The 18,551-nt window shown below is 35.7% G+C and overlaps 1 protein-coding gene across 1 annotated transcript in view; it reads right to left on the reverse strand.

Moving 5' to 3' along the window:
* The window catches only part of LOC104158080 (ryanodine receptor 2-like), a gene marked incomplete at both ends in the record, with an annotated part of 71,141 nt that overhangs the window by 10,063 nt on the left and 42,527 nt on the right, over positions 1–18,551 (reverse strand). Inside the window, 7 exons of the mRNA XM_009695639.1 lie at positions 2,903–2,926; positions 4,595–4,648; positions 4,785–4,836; positions 5,446–5,549; positions 9,641–9,737; positions 11,340–11,452; positions 15,123–15,257. Of these exons, the coding sequence (XP_009693941.1) occupies positions 2,903–2,926; positions 4,595–4,648; positions 4,785–4,836; positions 5,446–5,549; positions 9,641–9,737; positions 11,340–11,452; positions 15,123–15,257 (579 nt within the window). The remainder of the gene's footprint in view (positions 1–2,902; positions 2,927–4,594; positions 4,649–4,784; positions 4,837–5,445; positions 5,550–9,640; positions 9,738–11,339; positions 11,453–15,122; positions 15,258–18,551) is intronic.

Here is an 18,551-nt window from a genome sequence, read left to right on the forward strand (position 1 = left end):
CTGCCCCATCCCTGGAAGTGTTCAAGGCCAGGTTGGACGGGGCTGTGAGCAACCTGGTCTGGTGGAAGGTGTCCCTGTCCGTGGCAGGGAGATTGGATTAGATGACCTTTAAAGGTCCCTTCCAACCCAACTATTCTATGATTCTATGGATAAATAACTTATCCTGTAACTGTGGATGAAATCATGTATAAGGTTGCATCCATTCCATTATGGGTATGAAAAACTAAAGAGAAACACATTTTTGCTTACTAATTGGGATGTTTACTTCCTAAGAATTGATACATTGATCATGGAGTCTGACCCTAATTCGTATCATTCTTTAATAAAAATAGTTACTTATTGCAAATAGATGGTATATGGTCACTTGATTTATGCAGGCTTCGTGACAGCAAGAGGTAACAGTGACTATCTCCGAAGGGCTAGAGCCTTAAGAGCTTGCATTATTTGACCGTAGTGAAACTTGCAAGTCTTTCTGTGTCTGAGATAAGTGACAGCACAATGTATCATTTTGACAAAAATCTAGCGAATACAAAAGTCTACCAACAAAGTTGCTACCAGTAACAGGGATGAAGAAAACTGACGTAGGAACCTCTATCTCCCCCATTTCTTTTCTTCCTGTGAAGAGACAATTTAAACCAAATTAAACCAATTGATTTTAAAAAGATGAGCTAGGTTTTCATTCCTTTTTTTGAGTTCCTACCCTACACTTATTTAAAGCACATTAATATGTAGCAAATCAATAGCGTCAGTGAGTCAAATGCAGAAACCTATTTGCATTCAGCTAGTGAAACACTTTGATTGGAAAGAATCTCCTATCAGATAGAATCAAGGGGGACAGTGACACCAATTCTACAGGCAGTCAATGGAGCATCTGTTCAATACGATAGAAAATTTACTTAGAGACAAAGGGCAAGGAGCAAAGATAATCATAGTAATTCAAAGCAAATACTTGCAGGCAAATGTAGACAGTCACATATAACACACAGACAACTTTATTGTGGGTTTATATTGTGACCTCCCTGCTGCCCAGGCAGTGATCCCAATATAGATTATTTGTACAAAAATGAGACTACACTGCATGAGATATGGGCATGACAATTGCTGATAAAATACACTCATCGTTTTTATCACATTCTAAGCTTGCCCAAAGGTCTCTGTTGCTCTGACTGTGAAAAGATTCAGGATTTCAAACATCACACAGTTTTAAAGTCTAGAGGAGCAGTAGAGTTTTATTCCCATGCAAACTGAACAGCCAGCCATGCACACAGAGCATTGAATAAAAGAACTGCCTTCAACATTGAACTTTGAGATAGACAGACTGGCAGACAGAAACGCACAAATGCACACACCTGCACACACACAGCTGGTATGTATGGTTTCATATCTTTACAACTGTTTCTTGTCATGTATGAAGGAAGCAAGGACTATTTATTCTTGTGGTTTTTTTCCCTTTTAAAAAAATTCTCAATCAGCAAGACAGAAAATTTTCTGTGGAGCATATTGCATTTAGTGTACAGTAACCAGGTAGGCAGAGTGATAGACATGTAGTATTTGAATAGCTGAATTAATGGAAGAAACAAAGATGAAATTATAGTATTAGATTGCTTATAAACTTCCTCTGGGGTTTTGTAATCTGTATTTTGTGTTTGTGGCAATTATAATACCTTTTAAGCAACTTTTTGTGAGCCCATGTGAGTGCATTCATCTTCCAGGATAATGCCTTTATCCTTTGAAGGTGGAACAGATCTGTGCAAACTTTAGAAGGAGTAAGAGTGAAGGTTATCCTGGGATACATCTTCTCTTTCCACAGCTGTATGGGAACCTCTTTCTTTTGTGAACTGAATGTTAATAGAAGCACTAGCAAACAAAACACCAAAATCATCTGGCTTTTTTCAATGGAGAAGGTTATAATTGTTCCCCATGTTCCCACTGGCAATGAACTTTAAAGCTACTGACTGGAGTCTGACCATCAGCTAAATCTCTGCATTCCCTATCTATACAAGTCATCTCTGCTTAGTCTAGTTGCCATTAGCCACAGCACAAATAACTATATTTAAACACCTCAGAACCAAAAATTAGCTACCTCACACACCACACCTCCTCTCAGAACATCAGCGCTATCAGCCAGCAGCCTGAGTCAGCAATGGGAACTGAGACTTCCACTTGCATGAAGTAGGCAAGTAGGCTGGTGCTTAAGCCACAGGCCATCTTTTAGAAACAAATGGTGAGACTTTCATGATGAGACACAACAGACTGTGTAAGAAACTGAGTCAATAAAAAAAATTAACACTGTGAAATTTCAGAGCTATTGCCTCTATGTTTTTAGAGAAAATACGGAACAACTAGGAGTCACTTCAGGTATGGAGTAGCTATGGAGTTTCTATCAAATACTACCACATCGAAGGCTAAAGACTCAGTCTGTTCCAAAGGATCTGAATCACAGATAAACTCTAATATAATTGATGCTCTCTCTGTAACAAACACTGGAAACAGAATTCTACTACTGTATTAGAAATGCATGTCTCGTAAGATACAGAAGAAAAGTCCAACTGCTTTCCCTTAAGAACCAAAGAAATTATTTTAATCATTCAAGTGAAATTATAACCAGAAAGAAGATAACTGATGCACAAAAGGCAAGAACAGCAAAACAATATGAACAAGCCAAATGACACTGTTTTCCCCAAAATGGCAACGTAATTTTACATGACATATTTTGCATAAATAATTCTTGGAGTCTTTAAAAAGAGTTTGTGCACAAGAAGGCTTTGGTAGAGATGTCATGCTGGAACTGAAATGTTAAAAACGTTTTGAGGACCCTTTAGTTGAACTTATCCAAGATGTTGGGCCTAAAAAAACCACAAAATTAGACCCAGACAAATACACACATATTTTTTTGTTTTACCTTGCTGCGTTGTGATCCTGTCACCTTAAGGAAGGGCAAGGACAAGAAGCGAAATAGTAATAAGAAAAAGAAGTCCAAAATTTTTTTTTCTGCAGGTGACTGACCAAATACATACACAAAATTGTCTTTTGAACAGATTAATACATTATTTGAACATAAGTTTCATAGTTTCAGGAAAAACAATAATGAGAAACAAATTAATAGGATCTTCTCTCAAAAGATAAAGTTGAATGCTGACAAGGAACCCATAATAATTTAGGTAAGGAGCACTAATAAATCCCTTACTGATAAATTTGTTCATTCATCTCAATGACTTCCTATTTACAAATTTTCACATTTATAAGCACAAGACTTTTGATAACTAACAAGCATGCACAGGCTAACTGAAAAAAGCTTATAGAAATAAATATTGTTTGTTTAGTCAATGATAACTCATACATTGCTTTTCCGGGGAAAAACAAACAAACTAAAACAAAACCAAAAAAAAAAGCACTGAAATTTGGATTCATACTTAGATATTTACCAAGAAACAGAAATTTATATATTAGGCACATTACTTGTAAATCAACTGAACTAAAACTTCTGAGTGACTGAAAAGAATTTGGCATCGGTATTCTCTCTGATTTCTGTATACAGTCAAACAGGGAATACGTACTTAAATAAGTCAGTGCTATCTCATGTAGCATCATGTAGAAAACTTATAGAACATCTGATGCGTACAAAACAATGGGAGTAAAAGTAAACATGCCCCAAACCACTCCTCAAAAATCAAAATAGCACAGGTAGTTTTATATCAAATCAATCAGTATATTTAGAAATATTTTAAAGAAATAAGAAAAGCATGTATTTCATGTTTCTGTGTTTTAGTAAAGATATTAAATATAAGTATTAATTGATTTGAAAGATATCAGACAACATTTTAATGTCAGAATTATAACATGCTAAAATATATTAAAATACTAAAAAATATTAACAAGTTCTGTGCCCTTCAGAACAGGCAAGTTTCTTGTAAACTCCATTTTATCAATGGAAAAAGAGAGACAGATCCCAGAGCAAACACATGACAAGGACTCCTCTCTTACTCTCATAATCAACTCATGTAAGTCTGGTTCCTTATACAGTGATGATTACTAAAAACTCAACATTAAACAACAATAAATACAGATTTCCTATTCTCAACATAAGAAAAAGCTTGGAAGTATTGATGAATAAAAGCTCACCTTTTACTAAGAAGCACTAATATACATGTGAACATAAAAATACTATACAAATTACTGGTACTGAACGTAAATGACTACTGCAAAAAGCAGTATTATTTCAGTATTTTAGCTATCGAGACTAAAGGTAGGACATGATACTTTACAAGAGACAGCCTGTTATTATCAGCCTTCCAGAACAAGTCACTACCCATAATATTTCTCTTCAACAACTAAAATGTTAAAGTCAATCAGCTAAACATGTCAGATCCATTAAATTACTCTCTCTCTAATCTTATATTATGAGATACTACTTATGTTTTTGTTTTACTGCTGTGAATCTGGTGACTCATAACTGCCAATCCAGCTTCTGACATGCAGTTCACTGGCATAATAAGCTGCAGTAAGCCATGAACCAAGAAACACAAATGTCAGTTGGAAGCTATGAAATAATGTCTAACATGACAAGAAAAACAAAACAGAAGTATAATCTTACTTCAAAACTCTTCACTTCTTCTTCACCATCATCATCATCTTCATCATGGCAGCTCTGATACCATATAGAAAGAAAACATTTACTGATAAGTTGAGGCGGGGGGTGAGGATAAGCCTTCCTTCACTTTACACAGAATTTCTCTTGATCTTCTTCATTAATTTTATTGAAACAGAAAAGATGTAAAAGATACCTTTGCCATAATGTCAGCATAAGCCATATACAGGAAATCTTCCTCCAATTTGCTGGTTAATGGAGAGAAGAAAGGGGAAAAGAGGAAGATTAGAGCCATTGTAGTAGAACTGGAGCATCAAAATACTTTTAATCACTTTAAAAAACTGTTTAAAGGATTTCTATGCTCGTAATAAATTACAAAAGTCTTTTGGGAAAATGAGGACTTGATTAACTAATACAAACTGAAAAGTAAAGTCAGCTACAAACATAGTGCTCAGAAATTCATAAACACCTTCCAATGAAGAGAACATAGTTAATTTTTCAATTACACCTAGGATATACCTATACTTCACATTCAGAATGTAACTGTCAATAGGGAACGCAGACAGAAGAGAAAGGTGCAGTAAGTCCTGAACACAGCATCCATAACTGTGAAAAAGTGTATAGGGGCATCTACTTGTCTCTAGGAAACTCCTTACATCTCATTATCAGTCATGTTAAAACCTCTTTACATACCACAGGCTAGAGAGGTTTGAGTGTAACTCACTCACCATATGTACACACGCACATGTTTTGGCCTAGCCTATGCAATCTCACTTGAACAGAGACATGTATAACTTGAAATACAGGAGTAATCTGAAAAGCGGCATACACTCTGCAGTCTCTCACACCATCCCTACCATTTTTCAGTCAAGGCTGTTCGACTGAATAGCAGAATAAGTTGATGTAAAGGATCAACTCTTTTAAGGCTTTCGTCTTCTTCTGGTGGTTCCTCCCCAGGTTTCTTTAGGGAAAAAAAGATTTTAAAAGTATATTCAATTATCTATAGGAAAAATGTTATACTCTGTGCAATTTATTAAACATTAAATACTCACATATGTAATTTTGATTTGGACAACCAGGAGGACACAAGTTCCAAGCAAAGTATGAAAAGCCTGAATCCTGACCATGTTTATGACCATGAAGACTAACAATGATGATATCATTCACAAAACTTTGGAGTTCCTCTCCCTATAAAAATTAACCTTCTTCCCTAGATTCTGAAAATAACTTCAATCTTTTACTGCTGTTATCCAGAACAAGTGGTAGCCAGATGCCCTCATTTGCTATTATATTGTCTGTTCCTCTCTATGGTAACAAGCTTCATCAGCTAAAAATTAGAATCCTCTGTTCCAAATCTTATGCAAGGTATAATGTTCGCTGAGGAACCCTGAGAGGCTTTGAGGGAGAAGAAATCCAAACCTGAAGCTCACCACTAGTTTCAACAGAAGGAGCCGTATCTACCAACAACAATAACGCTTGCAGGATGTAGAATTGTAGAAGGTGACAAATCAATAATGTATAAAACATTTTATATATCATTCATTTATATATATACACAGAAGTAGGTTTTTTCATGTGGTTATTTTGCTTTCAGGTTTAGACAGTTCTAGTTAGTTCCCTCTAAAAGAAAAATGTAGTCCTAAATACTATAATGGCAACTATTGAAGCAGTGTTTTGTAAAGAATCTATACAAAAATCTGTCCTCTGACTTCTTGTCTTTTGCCAAAAGACATTTCAGAATGTTTTGCATATCAAGTTATTAACAAAATTGCTTCATCCAGATATATTTTTCTACAAACTCAGAGAAAATTGGTTGCATAAATTATGCCCAGTCTTCCTCCTTGTTTTCACCTAGCAGTATGCACTAAAATACAAATAAAATCAATTGCATGCATTGATAAGACCGCCCAAGTAAGAAATTATTATAATGTCAGATGTTATCTGTTAGCAATAAGGAAGGGTTGGCCACGACAGACATAAGGAAAATGGATTTTTTGCCTCTTAAAAAACCTGTGTGTGCTAGTGTCAAATACATTCCTGTGAGAATGCTTATATATCTCTGTGTGTGCTACATTTCGTATGTGCCTGTGAAGTCCACCTTTTCCACTCAGCTGTACCAAACATGGCTGGTTGCAGCTGAGAATTCACTTTAGTTGAGATATATGCACAATGATTGTTTCTCATGCTAGCCGATGATGGCCATACAAGTTTCATTTCACATTTTGCAATATGTGACAATATTTTCAGTATCAATAACAAGATCTGAACCATGCAAATTATAACTCTAGTTATATCTCACCATTATGGATGTCTTCCCCTGCTCATTATTTCAATCTCATTTAGGATGCTGACCTTTCTCTTTAATTAAATGGCAGCATTCTATACTTGGCAATGTTATCAACCAGAATAACTCTCTAATGTTATCAAAACTGACAAAGCAAAAGGGCAGAAGTTGTGTTAATGTTTAATACAAGTTATTAGTCTTCATAGATTTCATTTGAATTAAATGGAGGATCAAATTCACCAATGACTGTGTTAAGTAGAACTCATTATTAAGCAGAGCATGAATGCTAGAATCAAATGATTTTTCTGACATTTCTGGGAAATAATTATTCTTAATTTTCAATGTTCTGAGATGTTTGCCTTATAGTTATTTAAGTGTAAAATAAAAAGCTAAAGCTTTAACTGAACGTTAACAGAAGAGGAAAAAACAAAAACGTTGGGTAAGCTTTACTTGTCATTTCTAAACGTTGATGATGAAGAATCACGAGAACTAAGCTCCTCAATAGAATACTTCTGTATACTTTTTTCTTTTCATGTACAGAGGGAGAAGTAGTAGTGTCACTTTTGCCTAATAGACTTAAGGACAGAAGATTCAGGGAACAAAACTGTAAGTCTATTCCAGTCTTCTGCTTTAGGGGATACAAACACTCATCTCCCACATCCCACAAAAAGCCCTCACCACAAGTCTATAAATTGCCTGGATCTAGCAAAGTCAGGAAGAAGGTAGTCTTTACTGCATTTCTCCCTTTAAATTATTTCTACTTAGCAGAAAAGAGAGTTCAAAATTTCCGGTATTGAGAAAGAACATACTACGGTATACAACACTGTAGTTTACTGACTACAGAGAGTTAAAGCACAGGACAGGAAGTCTTGGTTGTAGTTTCTGGGCCCTGGATTGTTATGGTTTTCTACCCAATATGTGAACAGTTCAGAAACTTCAGATGATCCTTCAAGCACACATTAGAGAAGCCAAGGCCCCTCCTTTCTCCCCTTCCAGACAAGTTCCACCACCACAGCCTGGGCTGTGACTCCATCTTGACTGTCCACTAAAACTTTAATTCCTTGCTATCCCAGGGTACAGTTTCTCTAAGAGGGACAGAGAACCTTCACCAGCATCACAACCACATTTCTCATGAAGTCCACATAGCAGCCTGGGTCAGCTCCACAGAGCTGAACAGTAGAACTCTCACCCTCCAGCAGAGTGCTCTAAAGCAACAAGAATGTAATAGAAATTAATTTAAAAGGCAGATAGAGTTTTGTTTGCTCTTTTGAATGAAAGTTGTAATACAGCTCTCCTCATGAGAGGGTTAGAGACACACTCATCTGTATGCTTGAGGAGTGACAAGGGAATGCCTGTAGTCCTTTAGTAAAGGATGATACAGCAGTGAATCCAGTCTGTTTCTGTCTTTAAGATAGTTTTTTCACTTAATCTGCCTGCCAGCAAGGAGTTCTTCATAAACATAGCAAAGATAAGGTTTCATAGAAGAGGTAAGGAGATAACCCTTTAGGTCAGTGTAACCAAATGACCATGCTGGGTTATTCACACATACATAACTGCACACACATACACTACACAACTGCACATACATACACACATGCAAAGAGCTAGGTTGTTCCACATTCCATATCTACACACACGTGCTCTCAACTGCTAAAACATAACTGGTTTTTGGCAATGAAACTGTGTTATTTAAAACATTTGCAGTGTGTTGGGATACATGAAGGTATCAGTTTATAAAAGGCTGTAAGCAAAGTAACTATTTGCAGAAGTCTCTTGCTTTTTCACAGTGCTTGATCATACAGTAATAAATGCAAGATCATACAAGAAATGAATTGGCATGTGTGCAGGCAAAAATGAACTTCCACAGTCTGCTTATGTTGAGCTCATTGCTGCTAATCTTCCTTTCACTATTTTGACCCTTATTTTCAAAACTGTTCACAACTTGGGTAGCTGGGTTTAAGCATAAGCTTTAAACAGTAAAAGCAAATTGTTGAGGTTTTTTGAACGGCAATTTTCCAGTTAGCTTCCTCTCTATTGCAGAGAGTAGGCTCTCCTCGCAATAAAAAAATTGATCTCAGACTGTGTTCTGTTGGACCTCCTAAGGATTGAATAATTTCCTAGTACTAGTTCTTGCCCAACCCTTGAAAGAGCTACCTTTCTGAGAGACAATTGTAAAGGATGAGGATACCAGGCTTTACTGAAAATCACCCCGGGGGTTTACCAGGCTAAAGACTAAAGTCTCTAACACTTTACTGATGGGGAAAATCCTCACATCCTTGACAAGAGGATTCTTCTGTGAAGCATCAGCAGACTCTGTCTGCTTCTGAAGGGACTGATTAATCTAAGACTAAAATTCCTCTAGTTCTGTATTCTAACCTTTTGACTTCAATGGCCTTAATGTGCGTTATGAAGTCTTCAAATCCATAAAGGTTAACTGCAAAGAAAGAAGGGAATAGGCTGTTCCCTTTCTCCACAGGGCGGAAGGTAAGAGATAGGAGAATGACAGCAACTGGCATGTAATTTAGACAGAAATTTAAAAAGCTTTATAAAAGGTTACTGGAGCCCTGAAGCAGACTGCCTGAGGGGATTCTGGAATTCCATCCCTTGTAACTTTTAATACCTGTCAGAGCGACTTGGTTATAGCTCACCCCTTTGGGCAGAGATCACTTAGACGATACCTTATGTGCCTCACAGATTTATAATTATTATTATATAAGATGCATGTTAATCTGTAATACATTCCCACAACCCTTTGCACCCAGACGTACTGCTAAGTCTTCTATCAGTTTGTCTTCAAAATAGTGTTCTTCTGTTTCAATCCAAGATTTATCATAGCCTTGAAGAAAGAGATTGACGGCTCGGTGCCTAAAAAGGGACATTTAAAAGAAAAGCTGTAAACTTTGAAAGAGAAAATTTGGTCAATATGAATTTCACTTGCTTGAAGAACTGTCCAGTCATTACAACTACCTTTTAACAGGAAAGCAAAATTTCTATAGTAAAACCTTCTGAAAGCACCTATTTTAAAAATTAAGTTTACATTAAAATGCTCTATTCAAAACTGAGTCCCATTAACTTATAAAACTGATACTAAAATGTAATAATAATGATTTTAGGAAAAGATAATAACTAGAACTTCAAAGAAATTTAAACACAAGAAACAAAATCAATTACTTCACCACATTAGTGAGTTTTATTTGTAATATAAAATATTTTCATATTGTTTTAATTTAAACATTAAGATAACAGCAATAGATAACTTTGGATTGTGCTCAAATAATTGCATTTATTTAATGTTTAGGATTTTTATATCTAAAATAATAAACCATTTTTTTCCAAACTCCATGAAATTAAATGGATGACGAGGCTAGGGGAAAGATGGTAAGTCAACAATGATGTTTACCGGGTTTTGGTTTTTTTTTTCTTGAGGATTCAATGCAAAATGGACTGTGTGACAACCAATTCTCCATGAAGAATTTTATCAGTCATTTTAATTTTTTAAACAACTGCCAGTCTTATATAGTGAAAAGGAAGAAGTATAATTAAAATACACAGGAATGCTAGTTATGTGCGAATGACCTACTTGTTAAAGTAAGAACAGCTACACATGGAGATATCTTTGTTCTATTTTCAACTGTCATGGCAGCCTCATTTCAAGCTAGTGTGATTCTCATGCCCTCGTGCTTCCTGGAACAGACTTTAAAGATTCATCCTACTAACTATGGTAACAGTAACAATACGCATACTTTTGGGAAAATATGAGAACATTATTATGTTGAAAAGATCAGATACTAGCATTCTGGAAATTATTTTTAGCAACTGCATGAAAAAAACAGATGCCTTTACTTTTCCTGAATGTTCATTCCTTCCAGAACCTCAGGATTCTGAAAATCACTTGACTATAGGAACAAGAAAGAGGAAAAGGAGCCACAGGAAAAGGCGTGAAATGCCTAGAATATGTGCATGTATTTCTTGTCTAATAGAATGCTCTTCCCAAAAGTGCACAATAAATAGACAAGTTTTCAGATAAATAGTATCAGTTTATTTCCTGCATATAGAACATTTAGCATCTAATAATGAAGGTATTATTGAACTCCATATTTCCAGAGCTACACCAGGGTTTAGGAGGAAATTTATCTCCCAAGATGATATTACAGTGACACCAATATGTCTGTTTCTGCATTTATCTCCTATGAAAGGTGTCAGAAAAGAAAACATACCAGGAGGAACAGGTGGAATAACAGCAGGAGGACAGAACCAGAAATTTAAAATCATATTTTTTGTTATTCTTTTCAAAAGACATATGAGAAGAAAGTAATTAGACCTATTAAAAGAAAGTAATACGCAAAGTACATTACCCCTCAGTTTATCAATTACTGGTTTACATGGTTTTCTTCCTTTCCATCTTGCCAAATAGCACTGTATGAACATAAATGCATTTGTGAGAGATAGAACTAATGTAGCTCTTACCTTGGCAGATTATACAATGGTGCCATTCTAAAGCAGGCAACTACTGCTCTTTTCCTCTGTTTAGACAGTAGCTTATGCCACACTGCTTTTTTGGACCGCTGAGGATGCTCAACCTGTTACATAAAATACACATGGAAAAATAAACAATGTGGCAATGTCCCTACTGTCTGGGCATAGTAATAATAATAAAAATGTGAGATAACAGATAAATCGAGTGGAAAGATAACAGAAGAATAATAGATGGCATAAAGTGTTTCAGACAGAGTTCAAGCAATCACGCAAAATGTAGAATCAGAATTTAGAAAATGAACTTAAAAGGAAAAATCTTCCTTTCCTTGTATGATACAGATATTCTCCTTTTGTACTTCATCCTGCTTCTTATATATTTTAGATAGAATATTACCATCGAGGCCATCTCTCAGAAAACCCTAACTTTTAATTGAAAGAATCTTCACTCTGCCTTTTATATGTAACTCTTTACATATGTACAGGTAAATTGTATACCTTCATATTGCCTCAGACAATACTTTTAAAGGTATTGTCTTAAATACAGTTAATATTTTATTTGTAATATTTACCATGACCAGCTACAATGGAAAGGAAGTAACTTTAAAAATGAGAGACAGGCACAAACACTTACGTAGGACTAAATCCCTTCCATGAATCTGCATAGCTTGAATGAACCTAAGATATTCCAAAACACTTCAGCTACATTTCATAATATTATAGCTCTGTCTTCAGATATATTCTCTTTCTGCATCCTGGGCTCTACAGGAGCATGAGATTAAATTGGGTGTGCTCCATCCTCATCTTTTGCTCTTTCAGTTTCTTTTATTCCACCTTCCATCCTTCTTTCCCTCAGAAGAAAATGACTACTGTGGTCCAGAAGAGCAACTGCATGCAACAGTATATAGCCTGACTGGGTAACTGGGAACTATGACTGCAGAACTATCCTGACAGACTTGGTGATTCTCCCTTGTAATAAAATAATGCATTTTATCTAAAATATGTAGTGATGGTGATGTTTATACAAACCCAATACTCAATCCAAACATAGTTATCCAAGAGGACTTTTCTAGTTTAGTGGAATACAAAAAACTATTCGTAGTTAAATGATAAGCATTTAATTAAACAGACTAAAATACTGCCAAGCATCCAGTGAAATGGATAATTACACTTGTAAGATTAAACGGTGACATTCTAAAAAAAAGTCCCTTCCAAAAGATAAAATACAAACGAAAAATATTTGTTAGGAAAAAGAATAGAAAAGCATTCACTGCAAACATATTTACAGTCACAAAACAAAGTCGGTGCTAATAAATTAAAGTCAGACAAACTCAAATGTGGAAGTTAGGTAGTTAGTAATATCTTCACAAACAACTATAAAACCCTCTATACTTTCCCAAAAGAAATAGCCTCGGCCTATGCAAGCAGATCTCTGAAAATAATAGAAACAAAGAAGTTAGCTGTGCTTGGAAAGAAAATACAAAGAATGAACTGATCTTTGTCAGTGCAATAAGGAAAGCACTCAGAGTATGTACATATGGAGAACAGAGTATTTGTATATGGAGAGCAAAGGATTACTCAAGACTATCATAAGAACAGCCCCAGTGCTCACACATTCATTATTTTTGAAGACATGGAATTACCCATTTCAGTAACAAAAGCACCTGAGCACTTGTCTACAGAAGATAAGTAAAGCTGTGGGGCCAAATCTTTAAACAAATAGGTGTAAAGTACCCAGAATAAAAGCAGCCAGCATTTACTTCACTATAAGTCATTGTTTAAGTCTGACTGGAAGGACTGATCCAAAATGTCGATCTGGTATTACAATGGGAATCCATCCTGTTCTCTACTACTACTGGATTCTATACGTTGTGAGATTGATACTATGACAGGACATGGAAAACACAAGGATCATACCCTGGGTTTCACTCCCTTGAACAAGCTTCACCAATTTATATACATGATGGTATAGCTAAAATGCCAGAAATCAAGAGATTGTATATGCTATTTGAACTCAAATACAAGAGTCTAATGCTGAATTATGCAACTCTGTACATGCTAATCAATTTACTTTCAGCTCGGTTAACTTCTATAAAACCAGGGTAAAAGGCAAGACCTTTCGACCCTCCCCATTTCTAGCTTTCCTCTACTCTTCCTTCTTCCTCACAGCCACCATACATACTTTCAAATCAATACTCATTCTCCTGTCTCTCTCTCTCTCGTACGCTAACCGTGATTGCCATGGATTTAATTCGACATTCTATCACTTTTTGCTTGCTCCACACATAGTCAGTAACTAGTAAAATTTAGTGACTCCTCCTAATCCTCATCTCTCAAACTGCATAAGGCTGCTGAACTTGAAGCTAGTCCATACTAAGGCTGGCAAACTATACGAAGAAGAGTTCTGCGATGCAACAGCCAGGACGCAGGTATTCACATCAACACACTGTGCATTCCAGGATGTCTGAAAGTCACTTTTAGCATTCAAGTGCTGCACAGTGTCTACACAAGCACTTTCTCTCAGATTGCCGCTTGACTGAACCAGTGATCTCATCACAACACGGAAACCTCCTGACATGGGATCTGAAAACCTGTGCCAAGCTTCTGAATGAAACCAACTAATCTGATGAGACAGTAAGAGAGCCTTGAATTCTCAAATATTCTTTGAAAAGGAAAAAAAAAAAAAACCTGAGTAAATTTTATATGCGGTCAGTTTATAGTATATGGTGTAACCAGCAGCATTCATCTCTGCCAGTAGGAATACCCTTCAAGTTAAAGACAAAATTCTATCAGTGCTAGTGGGAAGAAGGACACAAAATAAATTACAGATTTTTTAAAATGAAAGTTACTGTAGTCCAGGTCACATAGGAAGCTCATATATTTATGCACAAAAATATTAGATAAAACAGTAGAGCTTCATGCCAGATTCTAAAACAACTTAAAGATTCTGCCAGAACTTCCTTAGAAAAATCATTCCTCCACCCTGCTTCTACTATTTCTTGAATGCAGCAAGGTTAGGTTAACCTTGGTTTGTATTCACCGTTGCACCAGCATGAAAGAGTCTGATTTCACATATGCAAGCAGTTTCCTGGACCACCAAAGAGTAGTTTTACTAAAACTTCCAGATTATCAAGAATTTTCTGAATTTCAATGCCAGTTTCATTTTCTAAATGCATATATTCTTGCCTACATTCACACAAACTTCCATACAGATTTTGTCAAGTGGTCATTCTTCTTACAATTTTTTTAACTAGTAAGTAGCTTTCTAGAGCCATCACTAGAGAAGTGTATCAAACCATCTGACTGTCCTACTCCACACAGCTGTAATATACAGCTTCTAACCAGATATTTATGTAGCAGCTTCAAGTTTCTTGCTACTTCACTAATTCAAGAATCTCAGCTGAGGTAAAATATCTTGGGAAAAAAGGTATTTTTTCAATACTTAAGTTGTTTTTTACTGACATTTCATGGCCCATGGACAATTTAGTGATTACTTCCTGCTAGCTGAAATGCACCAGAAGGAAGCTAAACCACAGGTATCACTTTCTTAGTCCTTTTCCAAATAAATGATTGTTGGAGCTGCTGCAAGCACACTGTGTGATCAATAGGACCACGATATTGGATTACAAAACACAAGGCAAAGCGCATAAACAGCAGCCATCAAAAGAAAGGAAAAAAGAGAGTATAACATTAAATACAGCAGGTGAAAGTATAAATGAAAGGCTGAATACTTTTGTTTAGATGAAGAAGCAATGGAATTGGGAAAATGTGTCTAACCTGTTCCAGGTGAAACAGTACATTAGCTATATCAAGGACCCTTTCCACAGTCTTCTCTGGATCGGAGGAATCTTCAGTCCTGTTTGGTAAATCCTTGTACAGTGCCATCTGCCACCTGATGGCGGGATCCTCAAGCTGTGGGAGGAACATTGCACGTGTCACCAAGGCAAGATGTTCCAAACGTAGGGTCAAACAGTTTAATTTACTACAGAAAGTGCTTCAAAGGACAACAGAAGCACTTCATATGGCTCACCCAGACCTTCACACGGCTAACCGCGGGCACACCACTACCCGCCCTGGGAGAACAAAACTAGACTTATTTGTGCAAAGTTTCCTGAGAGCTTCCAGAGGAGTTCAAGTCTAATAATCATACAGAGAGCAAATGATCAGGGGCCAACAAATAGCACTGGCACCAGCAGTGAATATATTACTTGGGAAAAGTAATGAATGTAAGGTAGACAGACATGACTTTGTACACTGACTTTCCAGTTATTAAACCAAACAACAATGAAATTGTTGCTCTGCTAGTTGGGATTACTTAGTTTTCCGTCATGGAAATTAGTAATACTAGTCTTATTTATGTCTAACTTTTTCCATTTTAGTTCTTTTCAATTGTTAGAAAAATCCTAATTTTACTGATTACTAGCTAAAAATGGAAAAGTCAATTTATGAAAAATGAATTCAAGATGCATTTGCTTATTAGCCTACAAATTATAAAGAGCTATATGAAGCAAAATGTTTTTTCTTACTTTTCTCTTTACATTTAATTTTTTCCATTTCAGTGACCTGAGATTCTCTGTTTTACCATTAGCAATCTCTTTTTTTTGGTTCATTTTGTCTCCCCAGTGCTTCTGCTAAACAACACTGATGCAACACACTTTGCAACCATTTTTTGTGCCAATGACACTGAAGACAAATGCAAGGCGTAACCCGTTTTACTGTGAGCTGTGACCAGTGATCATTCCTGATTTTATAATTTAGGTTTGAGTCACACCAGCCTGGATTCCTAGAGCATTTAGAAACCTAAACCCTACAGATTCAAATAGGGGTTAAACTCAACACTTACTTTTCTAAAACATCTTTGTGGATCCAGATTTCAATTTAAGGTGAGACAATAATGCTAATTCACCTCCACAAAACATCTTATGATACACAGTTTACTGAAGTTCCAGGAATGATTATAAACTTACATAGTTGCTCAATAATAGCTTATTACAACCTAGAAAGCCACAATTGGCAGGCATTTCTTCCACCTTTCGGCTTTTCCATTTCTTAACAACTGTCACATCCACAGTCTTTGTGTGAGCATTTGACTGGATCATCATGAATGGATAGTCCACAATAGATTTTTTAATCACAGGTGGAGATGTCTTTTGATCTGAGGACTCCTCACATTCTATCACGGTACAGGTTTTTTGTATAGGTAGTTTTCTAAGGGTATGAGTAGTTGACATTTCAAGGTGTGAATTAGCATGGCTGGAAGAAGATTTTGGTGACTTGAGCTTCATCCATGTCAAAATTAATGCAAGTTTCGTCATCAATTTCTTGAAATAAAAGGCTCGGTACTGAGTAACAGCATGCAGGCATGCAAGGAAAGGAAAGACAGAAACAGGGTGAAGACAAATGTAGACAAAGGTCGACAAATGCATGAAATAGATGCCACAACATTAATAGCTAAAGATTCAGAAGGATGATTCTCAAACAGTGCAGTTTTCCAGAAAGAAATCAAGATAAATTACATTTTAGCTCTAACATAAATGACAGAACACGGCATCTGTGAGAAGCAAAAGTGGTTAACCGAAAACACCATTTGAAGAAAGAATATTGCTATGGTTGGAAGAAAACTGGCCTTTCCAAAACATGCTATTTTTCCTCTGTTTTGAAAGCCACCTTATACAAACACCATTATAACTAAGTTACACATTAATTCATAACATTAAATAATAATTTAAATTTGTAAGACCATTTGGCCTACGTTCCTTTTATGTCTGAATTCATCAGACAACAAAAGGGTAGTGTACGCATATAGCACAATGGCATACTTTTTCTTAACAAGAAACATCATACTTGACTGTATCTGATGTGCGCTTGATTCAGTCATGACAGTGACCAAATACGAATGACATCAGAGAATTATGGAATAAATTATATTGTACTTTGTAAATAACTACTGAATTTAACCTTATACATTATACTTTTAAATAATTAAGTTATACACTTAGGTTTAATGTGAACAGTAGAATATGTCAGCGCTAAATGATTCATGAAAAGATACATTTCAAGCCACTGAGAACAAACTACTTAGCAATAGATAACAAATCATAATAAAGATAATAAATACAATAATAAATTGAAGTTCTGAAGTCCTAGAAATGCTGTATTTTGTTCGTAGTTGAGTTGACTACTTTTCACATACAGGTCAAAAACAGAGTTTTTCAAAGCTAGTAAAGCAATGTGTAGATAGTCAGGAAATAAAGCTAGCTACAATAGCTATTTAGCCTTGTTAGCTACGTATTATGTGGTCTGGTTTCAGAATGTCATCTTCCACTGGGAATTCATTTTACAATTACGAAAATCCAAAGGAACTGCTGAAAAGTTTACAACCAGAAAATCCATCAACGTGTACTTTGGATTAGCTAAGATTATTTCCCTCTTAATTATCAGGGCAGTGTGAAATTGTATCAATATAAGAAATCTAAAAGTACTTTTATTCTCATGTGTTATAAGCAGAGGAGGTGATATGTTGCTGAACAAGAGCAAACTTTCAATTGAAGCAAAGGAAATTTCTGAAGAGAAAGCACAGATCAAGGTATTAGAAGTATGATTACTCCAAGGCAACAAAGCACTAACAGACAGGAATTTCTTATTAGCAGTATGCAGAACGTAATCCTAAAGAAACAAAATAGAAACTGAAGTATTTAAAACAGGAGGACAAGTGCTAAGAAGCAGTATTAAATGCCAGGCAAGACTAACAACTCACAAAATGACAATATACACATACTGAAAATGTCAGAACAGAAATACCTATCTTCATCTTTAAGAAAACATTACTGATGTTCACACACAAAAATCACAACACATTTAAGGTTTGTATGTCCATGGCATGCATATTGCTTAAGTACTGTGAGTCATGAAGGTCTTCATAAATGCTTTTTTCTTCCTAGTACTTTGCCTGTGTGGTTTTTTCTGCTTCTTAGTATATAACAATATTTGCTACGTAAGGATAAGTATTTCAAGCTTTTTTTAGGATTTAACAAAATCTTTTGTTTTCAGTGTAAACTTTTCTATGTGCAATCCCTATAATTTAAAGCTATTGGACTTTTATTTGTAGTATTTATTTGTAGTATTTTATGAAAAATGCTAATAGTTAGTGTTGCAAAATGATGTATCTTCTTGTGAGCTCCCAGAAACCCCAATCTCCACATAATC

The sequence above is a fragment of the Cariama cristata genome, unplaced genomic scaffold, assembly GCF_000690535.1.
Source record: "Cariama cristata isolate BGI_N322 unplaced genomic scaffold, ASM69053v1 scaffold12222, whole genome shotgun sequence".
NCBI lineage: Eukaryota > Metazoa > Chordata > Aves > Cariamiformes > Cariamidae > Cariama > Cariama cristata.